At 38.7% G+C, this 14,008-nt stretch overlaps 2 protein-coding genes across 5 annotated transcripts in view; both read right to left on the bottom strand.

The window, feature by feature from the left end:
- Positions 1-6,954: 6,954 nt before the first annotated feature.
- On the bottom strand, positions 6,955-9,482 carry LOC106950582 (superoxide dismutase [Cu-Zn]-like). The gene is made up of 5 exons (XM_015037529.1): positions 9,332-9,482; positions 8,143-8,239; positions 7,982-8,051; positions 7,418-7,535; positions 6,955-7,329 (listed from the first exon to the last, which is right to left on the bottom strand). The coding sequence occupies exons 1-5, from the start codon at positions 9,401-9,403 to the stop codon at positions 7,222-7,224; spliced, it is 465 nt and encodes a 154-aa protein (XP_014893015.1). The 5' UTR covers positions 9,404-9,482; the 3' UTR covers positions 6,955-7,221.
- A 2,162-nt stretch (positions 9,483-11,644) lies between these two features.
- Positions 11,645-14,008, bottom strand: part of LOC106950580 (splicing factor, arginine/serine-rich 15-like) — a 16,230-nt gene continuing 13,866 nt past the window's right edge. For 2 of the 4 annotated variants that reach the window (XM_015037525.1, XM_015037526.1), the window contains exon 20: positions 11,645-14,008. In XM_015037525.1, coding sequence (XP_014893011.1) covers positions 12,743-14,008 — 1,266 coding nt within the window. In that variant the 3' untranslated portion in view covers positions 11,645-12,742. The other 2 variants (XM_015037527.1, XM_015037528.1) reach the window with 2 other exon arrangements.

Genomic DNA, 14,008 nt, shown 5'->3' with positions numbered 1-14,008 from the left:
TACACTGATGTTTGTGGTTGTTATGTGACAAGATGTAAAAAAGTTCAAGGGGTATGAATATGCCCTCAAGGCACTGCATAAGGAGCTGTTAGTTTCTCCCAAAAAGCCCAACAGCAGCAGAGTCTTGACATCGAACTGCAACATTTAAGCTTTTCACACATCCTCCTCTGCATGTGCTGATTTCAGCCACTTCAGCTGAAAGTTGACAGCCGCAGCGAGAAGGGAGGGAAGGAGGAGAGAAAGGGGAGACGAGGTTAAGAGGTTGAGTGTGGGAAAAGGAGGGGAGAGAGGAGGCGAAGGGATTAAAGCATCAGAAGGCATGGCATTCTGCTTAAAGATGACGGGCTGACGGCGGCTCCCACAGGAATGAGTGGAGAAGTAATCCCACCAAATGGAAGAGTTTAACTGTTACCACCCAAAGAGAGAGATGCATAGAAACAAAATCTCCACAAACACACACACACACAAAAAAAATCTGAAATTAGGTTTTTGTTTGAAGTAAGTAACATCCTACACATACACAGATTTTAACAAATGTTGGCTCAAAAAGAAATGTACTCTAAAATATATATATATATATATATATATATATATATATAAACAACTCCAAGTCTGCATGATGTTTTGCGATGAAGCTTTCTGAGAAAGTCAATCACCACTATGACTTACTCAGAAATAAAATGTTTCTATTTTGCCTTTTTGAGTTAACTGACTCTGCTAACACATCAGTACCATCGCGGCTTTCTGCTGTGCAGCCTGGCAAAGGTCTGACAATTAAAGGCACAATAAGCAGCCAGAAGGAGCCAGACAACAGGAGGCAGAGAAGGATGAGATTTAGTCAGAACGAAATTTGCTGCCAAGCTAATGAATGCAGCCCATAAATCATCCGGCTATTTGACATCGAGGAAAGGAAGACAAGACCTTCTATGATTTTATGTTGAAAAAAACTGCCTTGATTTGACAGAATAACCAAAGTACCCGAAGTGATTTAAAAAATAAATCAGATGTCACGTTCAATTCATTATTGGTGATAGAGATTTATTAACAGGCTGATGCAAACGTAGAAAAATGTAGGTGAATATTTTTAACCTCTTCTGATTTTCCTAACTTTTCTGTCTAAATAAACACATAAGGCTTCTGAGGTCAGTATCATAAGCAAAAAGGTATTTCTTTTTCTCTCTTTTGTATTTTTAAACATGACATGTTAAATGCTATCAGCCTTTAGAAGCAGATTTAGAAACATGTCAGGCTCTTTTTTTTTTGAGATTCCATTTTGGTGTCCTAGCCACACAAGTTTGTTTTATGAAATTACAATTGATAGCTGCACACAAATATAAAAGTATTTTAATGTCTCTCCATATTAAAATGCAAGATTTTCTCAAATAATCTTTGCAGTAATCTTTTCTTAAAAGTTCTTTACAAGCATAGCGCCACATTGAGATAAGTTTTCATCCACGCAAAACAATCTTACCCAAAATGTGGTAGCAATTACACATGTGGCGATAAAACAGACTCAGTATAATAAACCACATCTGGCTTTCTTTAGATTGGGTGTTAGGTTAGAGGCAGGGATAAGATCTCAACATTTTCAAATAGCTGCATTAATTGAAAATCCCACAAATAGAGTCAGCCAACAACGACGTGTGTCGAGGGCCAAATGGGCCAAAACAAAAGTAAATGAAACAAATAAGAAATTATTAAAATTTGGATTTATAGTAAGTGAAGCTTTTAATTTAATTTATTAAATTTAAATGTATTTTAAATATTTACAATAATGTGCATTTTAAAAGTTTTGGAATCACTTCAGCTGAATTACTGTGTTTGGCAGTACATGAAACCACCATGCAAGCGGTTACTTATAAACTTAAAAGTTAACTCTGCAGTAATTTAGCTCATTCTCATAATTGTAATTTATGTAATAAGTTGAAGGCAAACAGCAGATTTTTAGCCAGTTAAAGAAGCCTTCATGCTAGTTTTCAAATTTCCAACAAAGAATAAGAAATTTGAGTTTCTGTGATTTCAAAGTGGAAGATTTGGAAGTTATCAAAAATAACTATTTAGACAAAGGCCAAACAAATCAAAAAACACGAACAGTAACAAAGATACAAATCTACATGTTTCCTTTGTGTATGTATATGGAAGAACATTACAAATTTAAAACAATGCAACTCTAGCACAGGATCTTCATGTTAAAGTGTTGGAACAGAAGAAAAAAAAAAAAAACTTCTGGATAAAATATACACAGTAGCCTGCTGTTAATGTGAAAATGGCACCAAAAGGAAGCATGAAATTAAAATCACGAAGATGGATTACTTACCACCGCTCTCAAGAGTGAGTGTTGAAGTAAGAGCCTCTAAAGTTGAACTTAGCAATGATTGTATTGGTCGTTTGTTTTTTTTTTTGTTTTTGTTTTTTGTTTTTTTTTTACTGAATCTGCTCATAATGTAGAAATATGCAGAGAAACAGAACAAAAGCACCAAGGAATCTTTTTTATAGATATATTTTCAGTAAGATCTTGCTCAGAGCTTCCTCACATGACTTTACCATTGCTAAAAATGAATTTCTGGAAGTGGACCTGCTCTTGCATAGTCAAGCCAGAACCCTCAATGAAAAGTGGCTTATTCACCAATGTCTTTATGTTTTTGTCAATGCCATTTGAGGAAAATAAAAAAAACTACTTGGGTTAATCTGGACTCTAAAGTTTCTCTTCTATTTAAAAGATTGTTTGAGGAGAGATTCTTTCCTCTTCTCTCATTGGTTCTTTTATCTGCTAAATTGTTCAACTTGGTTTAACAAACAGCGTTGGATGCTTTCATTTGTCTGTGAACCTCAGAACACTTAACACCTGTGCAGGACATTTTACACACACATATGAAAGTTTTTAAATGGAAACACGCCAACGTAAATAGTCCAACGTTTTTAGAAGAAAAATAGTTAAAGCAACAGCTACTGTTTAGTGTGTCTCTATCTGAAGGATCTTCAATGCCAGTAAGCATTTCAACTCTAATCAGTCCAACGAATCTGGAGACGGTATGTATTAAAAGTATAAATAAATGAATAGTTGCGGAACAATCGCAAGCTCTAAGAGGTCATTGTGAAGCCCTATTCCATCTGTCTCTCTCCCATCCCATCCTATCATCACTCATAAACAAGACAGACACCTTGAAAACTCTTCTGCTTTAAAAAAAGAGACAGACTCTCTGCTCAGAGGAATAAGTCCACTTTTTTTCCAGTCAAGGACCAAGGACTCAGACTCAAAGGACCCGCTTCCTATCCCTCCCAGCTGCTTCAACACTTCACTGTCAATACCTCCGGTTTATACGTGATTTTCCATTTTTCTTAATTCCAAATATAATTTCCAACTTTCATTGCTGTTGTTTAGATGTTTGTTAAATTTGAGTTGTTGTTTTTTTTATGTGCTTTTCTTTCCATATTCCTAAAAAAAACTGGATTACAATATGAAAGTGAACTGGTTCCACCCATTATCGTCTCACGAATGTTTGGCCTGATCATCAAACAGTGACATAACATCTTATCAGCACTTGGAATCATTATCTGACTTAGGTACTACAAAAGATCAGTAGTGCCCAAGTCTGGGCTTGTTGATTTTCCAAAGTCAACAAGCCCAGATCCATTCCTTACACAGATAACTAAAAATAGCTCTCTTGTTCTCTCAGTAAACGACAACCACTCAGAATAAATATCGGCATTTTTCCACTGTACATTTTGTGTTGGTACATTTAGATTAGCTTACGACACAGTAATTATAAATTCAGAAATCTACCTTATCAAAGAGTTCACAAACAAGTTTACGTCATATCTTACATTCCCTGAAAGGAACTAGAACAAGGAAGTAGAACAAGTCAAATTCTACTTCCTCCCTAGTCGGTGCAACTCCATTTCCACAGTTCCTCATTCTCTAAAATTAATGGATTCATATAATCACCTTATATGAATTGTCTGCAAAAAACAACAAAAAAAAAAACAACCTTGTATCAGTTTCCTTTCATTTCACCGTTATATACTGTGGTTAAACTATTTAGTTTGCTCATAACTAAAAAGTTAGATACACTAAAGTTAACATGAGAAAAGACACTGTCAAAATTAAAAGCACTTTGTGTTCACAGACTCCTCTTTAAAGATCTCATGTGACACAGCTGAGGAGGTCAAAGGTGAGGTCAAAGGGAGCCTTCTAATTAGTCAGTCTACCAACCAACCATGTCCCATAGCATGCGTACCATTTATGGCATCTCACCCCTGACCTACGGATCTTTTTCTCTGCAGTGTTCTCACAGAAGTACAGGTAGACAGCATACAGGAAAGTGAACTTTCACCTCAACAAAAAACAAAAAAAAAACAGGGAAAGATTTTTCCACACATATTTTAAATGCAATTTTTTATGTGCTTCATTGGGATGTTCTGTGAAATACAAAGAAGAGTAAGCAAGGAAAAATGTATGTCTGAAGAGCACATTGAACTTTATTATAAAATGTCAGGAGGTTAATCTGGATACCAACTTTTAAGAAGCATGGAGGATGCCTTTTTTTCATTTCAGAACACTGCTTACCTTTCAAGAAAAGAATGTCCTTAAAGAGCTGAAGAGCTGAGTATGAAGAATTAGAAGTCGTCTTCAGAAATGTGACCCCACTGGTTCTTCCCAGCACTGGAAGCCCAAAGCTGCATGCTTATGAATATAAAAATAAACCTGTGACATTTCCCTGCCAAAGTGCATAAAAACAATACACACATGCTGGTAAGAGACACCGTCATCTGCTGATGTAACATGTAGGAATGACGCTGACCTCCGAGTCATGTTTATGTAACAGAGCAACACCTTCACTTTGAACTGATAATGGCCAATAAAATGTGGACTTTTGTATGGAACAGTTTTTATTCCTGTGTAGTTGTAGAAAAACTGTTTCAGCTGGATTTAAATGAGATGGCCGATGTTTGTCAAGTGGCAAGTTAAAAACTCTAACAATGAACCAAACATTCCTACATCTATTTCCTTGCCACATTTTGCTCAAAGACATTGGCAACCTCAAGACTTTCATTTAAGCTATGAGGAAGACGGCTAAATATTTTTCTAAATCTCACAAAATGCATATATAAAATACCAAAGTTAAAATGTGCATTTTAAAATAAAGGATTCAACAAACTCTTCCACCAATGGAAAGCTGGAGTTCCCATCCATTACTCGTTACATTCTTCTCTACACATTTCTGTTATAATTCACCTTCATACTAGGTTTTGTTTGACTGCTGTCGTGCTCCCTGTACCTCACTGTCAGCTGCACTTATAGTCTCTATTATTCATCACCTTCACTTCCAGGCTATTTTTACTTGCTTTTGCAGTCAACCCATCTTTTTCCTTCGCTGGCTGCATCCGTCAACACAAATACACCCATTTCCCCTTAGTTTTGACCTGGTTTCAAGTACCTGACTAAGGGCTCCATCACTGCAGGTACTCCACACAAATATAACCTTTTATTCAGTGACAAGCATTATGTTCCTCTAAAGCAACATTTTGTAACCATTACTGAACACTAAGTAGACAAAAGTAAGTTGATTTAAGATTATAAGTGCTGTGGATATTTTATTTGTAACCTGATCTAGGTAGTTCTTAAATGTAAAAATAGGATATATTGTATATCCATATAAGATGTTTTTGTCACCCCCAGATTTTCTTCTGAAAAACCTAAACAAAAGGGTTCCGTTATCTTTAAATTTCCTTGAAGATTACAGAGCCGTATCAATTTACAGGCAGCCTCCATTCATGTGTAAAGAAGCGTTCAGAGAAGGTGATTTCAGCTATCTGAAAGAAGTGATGGGTATAGTTTGTAGATGCATGACACCTTGCATGTTTTGGTCCCAATGGGACTCACCTGTTCAGTTTACAGGATGAATCTTAAAAATAAATCTGAACTTTCCAACTATACAGTGTGTCACAAAAAGGCAGCATGGTCTAAGATTGGCATAAAATCAAATGTGCGACAGTGATATATATATTTTTTAAATATAACAAGTTGGTCTGTCACAATAAAATGCTACAAAAAATCTGTTAGTAAATGCTTTGCTGGAATGTAATTTTTTATTTCAAATCACAAATAATTACTAATGAGGAAATCAAGACTTTTTATATACTCAATGGGTATTTAATATCAGATTACTGATCGCTATAGTTTCAATTCGGTTTAGCAACGCCCTCTAGAGGGCAATCAAGTTTAATGCATGGTAGTTGCTACAGATCATCAGAATCCCTCGGACTCTCACCAAGGTCCCAAGTAGATGGAGAACAATGAATGCAACTTCCTCATATCTATAAAGTGACAATTACACTATAAGCACTGAAACATTAAAATAAGGCTTGTTTAATTTCACCTCACATGCCAACATCCGTCAGAGCTTTCTTTTGAGTTATATTTGATACATACAGTATTTTTATAACGACTGCAGGTAACAGTTAAATGACTGTGCTCTAAAAATGGCACTTTGCCCCTGGAAAACATACACATTAGGCAATGACATTTACTAAATTATGACAAGTGAACTCACCCAAATGAGTGCTATTCAGAATCCTTTGAGGCCATACTGAAATGGATTTAAGAAACATGGTTGATCTCAAAGTTTAGCACTGACCAATATGAAGTGAAACAGCTGAATTGCTGTTGCACTGTTAACCTATCCATAAAGAAATGCCCTGCAATAGTAACTGTTAAGGTGGTCACTGATTTTTAACCCAGGACCACATGACGGTATAAAATCCACTTGTGCCAGAACCCAAACCAATTGATGACTACTGAAATATTCTGCAGTATAACAGCAGCAACAAAACACGTGTTGGGCAGTTGTTTGCAGGGTCTGCAAAACAAGTTGTGCGTGACAGAAAAAACTCAAGTACATCACTTCTTCAATCATGAAGTCTGAATACTGAAAAACATGACGATTGCAAACATGAATATGAAGAAATATTTATTCATTATGCAATAGTATACATTTATAAATGACTTGTGCGTTACCAATTCTTCTGGGCCAAAGCTATTTGGCAGACAGACCCCATTCAGACAACTCCCAATAGGAACAGATAGGGCAGAGTGGCTAAACTATCAAACAAGTCAAAAGCCCACATAGTTCTGAAGAGAACAAGGTTACATCTAGTAGCTATGTTGGTCTCATTAAGTGCCTTGGGGAAATTTGCAGTGCTTCATTTAGAGAACTCAGTTTATTGGGTGATGCCAATAACTCCACAGGCCAGGCGTCCGCCAGCATTACCCGTCTTAAAGCTTTCTTCATTTCCTCCTTTTCCAAGATCATCAGCCTTCTCATGGATCTAACAGAATAAGCAGATTTACAGTCTGTGAAAAAAAAATCTAGGCATCAATGTAAAAAAAAAAAATAAATGGATGAAAGTGACTTACCACCATAGTTCTGCCAATAATGGAGTTGGGCCCTGAGAGCTTGATAAGACTGTCTTTGATGTCAATCTTGGCTATATTGTCGGCTCCAGCAGTCACATTCCCCAAGTCTCCAACATGTCTAATTGGAGAAATGTAAAACTCCAGTTCTTAGCCCTGTGTAATCTCTCTCAAATTCATTCAAGGTATTTTATAAACATAAAAATAAGTACAAGTGTTTTAGTACCACCTGATAACCATTGTAAAAAAAAAAAAAGTGGCACAAAGCATTAATTCTTTGTGCATGTGTGTATTCTTCTACAATTGTTAAACACCACATAGCAGCATCAGTATTTAAAGCCTCAGTTTCATTTAGGTTGGAAAAGCAGCAGGCAGCAACTTTTTCCTCACTGCTCAAAAAAATCAATGACCTGACCAACTTAAATTAGATATCAAATTAACAAAAACAGGTGGTCTAGTTTTTTTCTCTTTCCCATTTTAGCATGTATAGAAATTGTCAATATCTTTTCCATTACCAGGCACATTTCACTAAACATGTCTCTACTCATTTCCCCTTAATTAACTCACCGTTCTTCATCAGTAGGACCACCATGCTTCTTTGAAAAGGGATTGTAGTGTGGCCCTGCACTGATGCACCCTGGAAATGAGAAAATACAACATTAAATCCTTTAGATATCCAGTGGAAAGCACCTCTAAACATTTAAGCAGAACTTAAAAAAAATACTCACCATTTGTGTTGTCTCCAAAAGCATGGACATGGAAACCATGTTCACCAGGTGTGAGGCCACCGATTTCTCCAGTAACCTTCACAGGAGCTGACTCATTCTGGGGATTAAACAGCAACAATGTGCACAAAAGAGCTGTCAGAGGCAGGCAGCAGTGATTAACTACCCACAAAGCAAATTTAACTGAATGTCTTGAAAACACACGTTTAAACCACAGTGAGAGGTTTTCCAGCGTCTACATTACAACAAGATCCTGTCTGCAACGCCTCCAGTCAAATAACCACAATATTACAAGACAGTCAAGTTTATAGCCAACTAAAGGTACATTGGGCCAAGGAGTACAACTACTATACCCAGATGTAATTTTAACAAAACTACAAGTAAAAATGTGGAGTGATGTCATGCACAGCATCGCTCCACGTGTGTAAAGTGCACCGTGACATTGCGCATCCAAAACGTAGTCATATTTATGCGAGAAACTAGTAGAGAGCAACGCTTGGGGGACAAAAAGCGAGTACGAGGTGGAGACTCGGTCCATGACGGAGTGAGGGAATGACTCGGCAGAAAAATCAAATGGACACCTTCATATCACCCAGCTGTGAGCTGTGAAGCAGCAGCTTTTCAGTATGGTTACGTAAAAACCAACGCATAATAGTTAAACACCGTTACGAATGACTTGGGCGTGATTAAGAAACCACCACTAGCAGTGAGCGAGTTTGCTAACGTCCAACTTACGCAACAGGCGTCTACGCGGTTAATAATTACCACTCCCGGCCCAAAGGTTATGGTCCGACAGGAAAGCCTTTGATTTCAGCAATATTAGCTGGGTAAATAAGCGCTGCTATGAATAAAGAGTGCAAAATAGCATACCGACATGTGCACTTTACGTTTGTTTTGCAGAACACACTCGAAAGCTAATTTGCATCGAGTAAGTGTTGGGAAAGTATGCGAATCTGCGACAAACCTTCCTAGCTCTCTGATGAAAAACTTAAATCAAGCATGGGACGTGGTGGGTGACAACAAATAGGACGCGTCTCCTTGAAAACGGAAGCATTAGCTAACCTATGAATGGAAGTTAGCCTCCGTAGCATTACAAAGCTAAAGTACCCGACAAAAAAAAAGCAATGTTAAATTTCTGTTTTTCCTTTTAAGCTGGCTACTTTCTAATTATTACACCTTACAGCACGTTTACCTCCTGCTCAAAATGAACCGTCCCAGTGGTCTCTCCAGCTCCTTTTAGGACACACACGGCTTTGAGCACCATTTCTGCAGCAATCGGGCCTCAGCAGACTTACTATCACAAGGAGCAGACGACCAACTGAATAAACGCTGCGTCAATGAACGTAATGGGCGGGTTTATACTGCAGATAACCAATAGATTAAGAAGGGATATTTTGATTGGTCGCAATCTTGTATGAAAAAAGTCTCCAGTGGCCAGGTTGACGAATGTGGTTTAAGTCTGTAAAAATTATTTTTAGAAAAAATAAATGTATTTTTTGCCTATGATGGTACCACTGTGATACAGATATGGACATATGTCACAAAAAATACATTTTTCATACTTGCTGAAAACTATAAACTTAGTAGTATTGCAAAATCTACCTTTTTATTTATTTAGTTTTTTGCTTTACCTCATGTTATGATGTTATTCCCTCAAATCATTCTTGGAGTGTTGCTCTGATTCTTTCATGCATATTTGAGAAATGGTTTAATCTCCTGTGGCAGCCATCCAAGTGTGCAAACGGCTCAGTCTCACCAAACGACACCTTTTCTATGAAGCTCCTCCAGTCTCCAAACCGAATTTCGGCCTCATGGAGCACTCCTCCCCCCTGCAACTCTCCCATTCAGTTCCGCCAGACTAGTGCCAGCAGCAAATACCAAAAACATGGTGAAACTGCACATCTGCTAACTATTTCATATGAGCCTTCTCAGTGAAACACTGATAAAAGTTTAATGGAGAAAGGTTGTCATGAAGAGCTGAAAAAGTGTAGGAAAGAGCAGGAGCGTTTTAAAGAGACAGAACCCCAATTATTTCAAGGCATTAATTGGTGCTCCACAAGCCTGGTCCTAAAAACCCACTTGCCTGCATAGTTTTAAAGGCCCCTGCACAAATGATTCAAATCATTTGACTGTCTAGTTCTCATGCCATCAACTTTTGCAGATACTTTTGCAGGTATCTGCAAAAGTTGATGTTAATGAGCCATCCATTTGAAGTCAGGTGTGCTTCAGGGAGACATTTAAAACATGCAGATAAGTGTGCCCATAGGACAGGGCTGGGAACCGCTGATCCACAGCAGATACAGCCAAAATGTAAAGAATGTGCTCTGCTCAGATGATGGCCAATCACCATTTTTTGCTTGCACACAAAATGATGTGTGACAGAAAAATAAACATCACCGCTCTGAACAAACCAACCCCACTGTGAAACATGGCAGAATAATTTTGTGCAGTTGTTTTTGTTTAGCAGGAGACAAGAGAACCTGTAAGAGTTGATAGAGATGGATGGGGCCAAATACAGTACATCCAAAAACGTGGAGGGTGCAAATATCCTAAGACGGAGGCAGAGGTTCACTTTTGAACAAAATGAACCTAAATGGATTGTAATGGTTTAGATTGAAGCATGTTTATGTATTACAATGAAGCAGTCAAAAGATAAAATACATGGAATAACTCTGGAAGGGAAAAGTTTTAAACATTCTCAAATAGTGAAATATATAAATTTGATTAAATTATTGTAAGAATCTGCAAAAAAAAAATCAGAGGAGCTGAACATCCAATTAACCTTTTATGATAAGACCTCACTTTTAATAAAGGATCATGTTATTCTTTTTAACCACGACGCTTAGTCCAAAAACTTGCACAGGCAGGTTACATATTTCACACTTGAGCATTTATCTGACAAAGCTGAACAAAAACAAATATATAATCAAGAGTTAGGCACAGGTTAAAAGAAGCAAAAAAAAACATTTGGTACAAAAATAGTTTATTAAAAACAAGTTCCTATGGCTGAAATGTTGACGATTTCATGTCCATGTCTTCCATATTGAAAAGAAACCATAGAAACATCTGTCATTTTCCAAACCACTAGGAGTTAAAAACGTTAAAGCAACCTGTATCCGTGGTTCTTTTTGTGTCAATGTGTTTCAGATACGCAAATCACAGAATATTAACAACTATTACCATTAAACCTTAAAGTCATCAGTGACAAAAGCATATTTACAGCAGTGTCCTAGGCAGCGGCCTTCATTTTTCAGCATTTCTGCTTTACACAACTCGGTGTAAAATTATCAGATTGTTGATTCTGGGCTTCAAAATAAAAGACATTTGTAATGTTATATGGTATGTTTTCAATTGGGAAACTAGGTTCAGTTTTTTTAATAATACAGTTTTGAATGTGACGGACAACTGTGCTGAAAGGGGACAAATCTGACAATCACCACTTACTCAACAGTAAAAATCATAGAGCTTATAAAAAAAGAAAAAAAATAAAGCAGGCAACAGAAAGGTGAGGTAATTCAACAATTTTCTTTAGTCTTCTTTTAACATTGATAGCAAACATCTTTGTTTTAAATTTCTCACAAATCAAAATTGTCTCTTTTTTTACAGATTGAAACCAAACCTGTGTTTTTAGCCATTTGTTTATAAAAATTAAAAATAGCAGCTGAAAATGTGTGAACTTAGAGGGGAAAAATTAGGCATCCTTATGTTTCCTATGACATTTAACTTGCAAACATTTAATATTTGACCACCAAAGTATCCAAAATGTATCAACATTTTTGACAAAATTTTGTCTTTTTGACAAATCAAACTGTTTTCTTTTTTCTGACATTTTTTAATAGTTGTTGTTCATAGTTCCAGTTCTGGAAACTATTTTTAATGGAAATATCCTAGCTGAATCATGGTCATTGTTCATTTATGTAGCATTAGATTATATTCTTGAATATCTAAAAAATGAACATCTTAATTTTTTACATCGTGTATTTCTCTGATTAGTCACATTTTCCTTGCTTTTGCCTTAAAAGTAAACAAAATAAAAGAAACACTCTTGCGGTAATGTCATCAAATGCACATTTGTTTCCTTAGAAATAAAATCCTTTGAGCTAGTTAATTCATAAAATCATTAGATTCTGTCTTTTGGTGGTAATAACGTCATAAGCAGTGATAAGGAGGAAAGATTGAAACCACCATTACAATACATTCAATTTAGACTGTTTTCAGTGTTGCAGATTTTAAAAGTGAATCCATAACAGAACTAATTTGTTGTTGAGAAGCTCCTTCCTCAAGGTGATGACATGAGAGTATGAGTAAAAGTGGGACAACAATAATCTCCCCCATCTGTATACAAACTATTTTAATAAAAAAACAAGTAAATATCTAACTATTGATCAAAATGAAACCAAAACGCCAGGCCAGATTATACTCATAATGTGATGTTTCAACAGATCTGGTTTCATTTGCTTGACAATGTGGTGGGAGATGTGCTACCGCCCAGGAACTGTCAACGATCATCTGACGAACAGTCACTAGTTAGAACTGAGGCTATTACAGTGAACAAAACGTTTTTTGGAGTTTCTCTCATTCACAGCAGTCACAGGTTGAAGGTCTATGATGCTGCAGCATCTTTTTCTTCTTTTGTTGCTGTGGACTCATTTTGAGCCGGCTCTTTAGACTCGGAGGATTGGGGATTTTCAGCAGCTGGAATCGGTCCGGCGAGTAAATGTTCTGACTCTTCCTTCTTTTTAGTGGCTTCCCCATTTGGCTCTTTCCTGGTTTCCACCGTAACTAGAGGAGTCCCACCCGGTTGCTCCGTGCTGTTAGAGCTCCGGAATTTGTCCATGTTTTCCAGTTCGGCCAGTCGATCGTCTTTATCCCACCGCGACGTCCTCTCTCGTCGCTCCGACCGTCTCGGTTTGTCTGCTTTGACTTCAGGCGCTCTGGTTTTGTCCCGGCTGCCTCCTTCTCCTCTGCTTCTTTCTCCTCCCTCCGCTCTGCCTCGATCTCTCTCCCCATCGTCACTGCGGCCTCGATCTCTGTCTCTATCAAGGCTGCCTCGCCTCTCTCTCCAGTCCCGTCTATCTCTGTCCCGATCTCGGTCTCTGTCTCTCTCCCATCCGCCCCCACGGGAATTCCCTACATCTTCCTGCCAACCTCCGAGCCTGTCCCGCCCATCCATTTTGTCACTACCCCCTCCTCTGCCTCCATCACCAAAACGCCTTCCCCCTCCAAACCCTCTGTCCCTCTCTCTGTCTCTGTCTCGATCCCAGTCTCTGTCCCTCTCCTGTTCTCGATCCCTGAATCCTGGCCTGTCACCCCTGAGTGGTCTCTCATCCATTTCCTCCTGCCCTTCGAAGCTTCTAGGACCACCTGGTCTTGTAAACGGGGCAGGACCTTGAGGGGGCGGGCCATGTCCTCGAGGGAAGGGACCTCTCATATTATGTGGAGGGGGCATTCCAAATCCTCCTTTAGGTTGTGGCGGCTCGTGGCGCATCATTTGAGGATGTGGCCCCCTGGGTATCATCTGTGGCGGGCCAGGGGGCACGTTGGGGTGAGGTGGTCTTTGCCCTTGGGGTGGAGGGAAACGTTGCATGTGTGATGGCGGTGGACCCTGGGGGCGCTGGAGTGGCATCATACCAGGTCGGGCACCTAGTAGACCCCCAAGAGGGGACTGGATGTTTCCAGGGTGTCCACCTGGACCTGGAGGTCCGACTTGGGGCCCGCCAGAATGTCCGACTTGGGGTCCGCCGGGATGTCCGACTAGGGGACAGCCGGGATGTCCAACTGGGGGACCGCCGGGATGTCCGGCTGGGGGACCGCCGGGATGTCCGGCTGGGGGACCGCCGGGATGTCCGGCTGGGGGACCGCCGGGATG

This window comes from Poecilia latipinna, unplaced genomic scaffold (assembly GCF_001443285.1).
Source record: "Poecilia latipinna isolate Pla-1442-1.1 unplaced genomic scaffold, P_latipinna-1.0 Scaffold409, whole genome shotgun sequence".
NCBI lineage: Eukaryota > Metazoa > Chordata > Actinopteri > Cyprinodontiformes > Poeciliidae > Poecilia > Poecilia latipinna.
The sequence above is the reverse complement of the archived record's forward strand: the minus strand, read 5'-3'. Positions and strand labels throughout refer to the sequence as shown.